General features: G+C 41.8%; 1 protein-coding gene across 1 annotated transcript; it reads left to right on the top strand.

The window, feature by feature from the left end:
- Positions 1–726: 726 nt before the first annotated feature.
- LOC116104741 (beta-defensin 35-like) lies at positions 727–1274 on the top strand. Its single transcript, XM_031391213.1, has 2 exons — positions 727–750; positions 1113–1274. The coding sequence occupies exons 1-2, from the start codon at positions 727–729 to the stop codon at positions 1272–1274; spliced, it is 186 nt and encodes a 61-aa protein (XP_031247073.1).
- Positions 1275–3944: the final 2670 nt, after the last annotated feature.

The following is a 3944-nucleotide window of genomic DNA, read 5'->3' as shown; positions in this document are numbered from 1 at the left end:
ATGGGGTAGAGCTAGGAGCTTCAAGGGCAGAGCTAGGTGGTTCACTGGGGACCAGAACGGCTAGGAAAATTAGCTAAGGTTCAAAGAGAGACCCTGCTTCAAAGCTGAGAGTGACAGAAGAGGATGTCCAAAGCCTTTTTCTTGATGTTTTGTGTGCACATACATGGGGCATGAACCTGCACACACATGTGCATGGATACCACATGATACAGCTCTCACACACACACTTATATAATGGTAATAATAATAAATGAGTAATTGAATAGAGTGAGAACTATGGAACTCATGGAGTACTAATTTCTCCAACCCTTAACAAATACACATGGATTATGCCACTTAATTATTAAACCACCCTCACAAGTAAATATCAAACAGCACAAACACTATCATGTAGTTATGTTATTTCACCTCTCAGCAAATTAAAAACGTGCACAGGTATTTCTAGTATGTCCATCAGGTGAAGGGGGCTAGGTAAATTAAGCAGCTGGTACTAGGCCCAAACAAGTATTGAGATTAAATTCTTCATTCCATCTTTGAAAGTTTGAAGCCAAAGGCTAACTAATAAATTTTCAACAGTACAGACATACATTTTAATAGTTCTGGAGAATAGATGTTGCTGTCACTTACATCGGGTCTGTGAAAGACAATAAACACCTGGGGGACACGGGTGATGGTTACCTACTGCTTTTAACTCTTTTCAATTTCACACTGTGGTAAGTAGATACTATGGGGGAGTGCTCTTCTTACAGTGTGAGTGTGTGTGTGTGTGTGTGTGTGTGTGTGTGTGTGTAGGCCAGAGGTCAAACATACAAATGTCATTCCTCAGAAGCCATCCACCTTGTTTTCTGAGACAGAATCCACCACAAGTTCAGCTAGGCTGACCACTGAGATTCAGCTGTCCCTGCATCCCCAGCTGAGGACTGTAAGTGTACACAGGTGCCTGGCTGTTTACCTGGGCATGGAGGGTCAGACTCAGGGTTCCATGCTTACCCAAGAAGCACTTTGCCAACTCAGCTGTCCCCAATGCCTCTGGCCTAATTCTAGACACTCCTGGCCATACACATGACCCCGCCTGTCTGGGGGCCTTAGATATTCTTCCCATTCCCACAAAGTTCCAGCAAGCATCTCAGCAACTCTTTCCTGCCACAGGGGAGTTCGCTGTGTGCGAGACATGCAGACTTGGCCGGGGGAAATGCAGGAGGACATGCCTGGTTAGTGAGAAGATTGCAGGCAAGTGCAAGCTGAACTTCTTCTGCTGTCGGGAGAGGATCTGAACCCAAGGACCAACAACAGCCTTTGGGCCTTAGAAGTCGGGCTGAATGGATGGTCGAAGAGAGAACATCTGTGGCTTCACAGGGCCACAGTCAGCACTGCTCAGGCTCATCTCACCTCAGTCTGTTTCCGTGCTTCATTCTAATTTTAAGATGACCAAAATCAAAACAGCAATGCACACCTTCTACACAAGCAGACACGACTGAACATCTCCAGAACACTCGTAACTTATAAATCTTCTTTCCAGGATTTTCTCACAGGACTCAGGGTTACCTGAGAGTGTGATGATCATTCGTATTTGTATTTGATCCAGGTATTTGATTTGTACAAAATCTAATGTGGTACAGCAAAGCTGAGAGACAAGGGGCATCACTACCTCCAGGGTCTCTATAACATACTAATTATTATGGGATCAACAGACAAACGGAAGAGCCATGTTGACAGCTCTGTAGTTCTATAGAAAACAAGAAAAAATTGTTCACTTGATTCTTGATGAGATAATGTATTATTATCCACAGACTATAACAATTATATATATACTTTTAATAACCCTCATTTACTCTGGTAATGCATGTGCTCCTGAGACTGCATTGTCCTTGTCTGCAAAAGGAAATGGTTAGAGATTAATTAAAATGACCATTTGCATAGGATATCTGCAGATGAAAAACTGTAACTTTTGCCTTGTGAAATAAAATTTGTAGCTTCAAAAACTAAACATCAAAACCAACAGCCATGGGCTCACTCTTGATCAGTTTTATAGGGACACACAATCCTTAGCAGTAGTTCTGCCCAGCGTTATCTAGTACCTAGGATCTTCTCTTACTCTTTCCATTCTAACTATTAAATACCAGCACTAATCTATCCTATCTCCATCCACCAGGGTTCCTGACTTTGGGCTGAATTTAGTCAATACAATCTGATAGGGAAATAGCAGATAGCAATAGAAACTGGGATATTTCCCCACCAGAGACTGCTTCTCTCTCAGCTCTCACCTGGCTCTCCCATGGCAGGGGTAGCTTCTGACAGGCAGAGCCTAGGGTACTGGATAGAGGGCAACAAGATGTGTGTTTTCTATGGGTCACAAAAATATTGCTAGGGTTCAATGAGTCAAAGGCGTCCTTCAGGGAAAACAGCTAAGGATGTGGTCTGTTAGGAAAGAACATAGCATAAAGGGGCTTTAGTATAAAGTTGAGGGAGTGAGATGAACTCATAAAAAGACAATTACAAGACTTTTGACCGCTTGGGAAACTGCTCACTGCTTTGGAGAGCACCGCAGCCTTGTGAGAACAGCAAATGCTTCTCTACAAAATACAAAGACCTTAAAATAGGATTACTGTTTATGCTGCTGTATAAGAACACAGTGAAGTTCGCAGCTTAGGACCGCACATGCTATCTCAACCTATCAAAGGTCAGAAGTCTGGGTCTGATGAAGATGGTTCCTCTGCTCAGAGTTTCACAAGACTGACAATAAAGCATCCACTCGAGCTGCAATGCCATCAGAGGCAAAAGGTCTTCCAAAGGTGTGCAGTCAGGGGCCAACCTCAGCAGTTCTAGCAAGGACAGACCAATTAGCATCCCCTGCTCACAGCTGCCCTTGTCCAGGGCAATCTCATCCTTCAAGACAAGCAAGAGAACCCCTCACTAGAACTCCCCAAACTTACTCATACATCAAAAATGACCTGAAGAAGTGAGGCTGTGGCTCCAATTTACTATTGAAAGTAAGTTGGTGTTACCATCAAAGAATTGGGTAGGAATTGCAACATTAGTAGTAATCTCAAAGGCAATTGCTTATAACATATATGTGTGTGTGTGTGAGTGTGTGTACATATAACATATATAATATATATGGCAAATGATAAGACTGATATAAGTTTTACTTTACTGATTATTATGTTAAGAGAAAATCAATTATCAATCCCAAATAAAGATTAACGGAATGTGGTTCTAAAAGATTATGATTTAAGTTGTATCGTTTAAAAACTTTGCATTCAAGGAAACATTGGAAACAACAAGTGGTAGACAAATAGCTTGTAAAACAGACTTTGGCAAAAACAAAAAGCCTGTTATGAGAGACAAGGATGTTTTATGACTGAAGTATCAATCCAAGAGAAGAGATACAATACGAAAAAAAACTGCACCTAAGAGCAGAACCCTAAAATACTTGAAGGAAACACTAACACATCAAAATTCTAGCTGTAAACATATGTAAACATAAAAATCCAAATGATATGCTTCCAATATACAATGTCACCCAGAAAACATTTCTGTTCCAAGAAGAATCATGAGGATAGCAAGGAATGGTGGCCCAAACCGAGACCAAAATCCAGCTGGGCAAACACTAAAGCCATGTTCCATGCTCGGCATCTGGGGCATGGGGTGACATGATGGGAACTCCAGGGGATCTGACTAGCCCTACCTCTATACTATAGCCCTGTCTCCTGCAGGCAAGATTCTAACACATGAAGACTCACTGGTAACTCATCGACCTTCATTTTTACCTAGATGTTTATTTTTCTCTAAAGTATGCCCGACTTCATTGCATCTTACACATCCTTTTGGCAGCTCTGCATTTTCCAGAAATTAATGTACTATTAGTGTGAGAATGGATCTGTTAAGCACTCACTCTGTTGGGGAGGTAGATTTTTCCTCTGGAATATTCTTCCAGATAACTC

Source organism: Mastomys coucha, unplaced genomic scaffold (genome assembly GCF_008632895.1).
Source record: "Mastomys coucha isolate ucsf_1 unplaced genomic scaffold, UCSF_Mcou_1 pScaffold22, whole genome shotgun sequence".
Lineage (NCBI taxonomy): Eukaryota > Metazoa > Chordata > Mammalia > Rodentia > Muridae > Mastomys > Mastomys coucha.
Note: the sequence above shows the minus strand (reverse complement) of the source record. Positions and strands in the feature narration are given on the sequence as shown.

Bases quoted from the DNA above. Each gene is read 5' to 3' on its own strand.
- LOC116104741 (XM_031391213.1), top strand. From the start codon at position 727: ATGGGGGAGTGCTCTTCTTACAGT. The intron at 751-1,112 runs GTGAGTGTGTGT...ATTCCCACAAAG, and splicing joins GGGAGTGCTCTTCTTACAGT to TTCCAGCAAGCATCTCAGCA.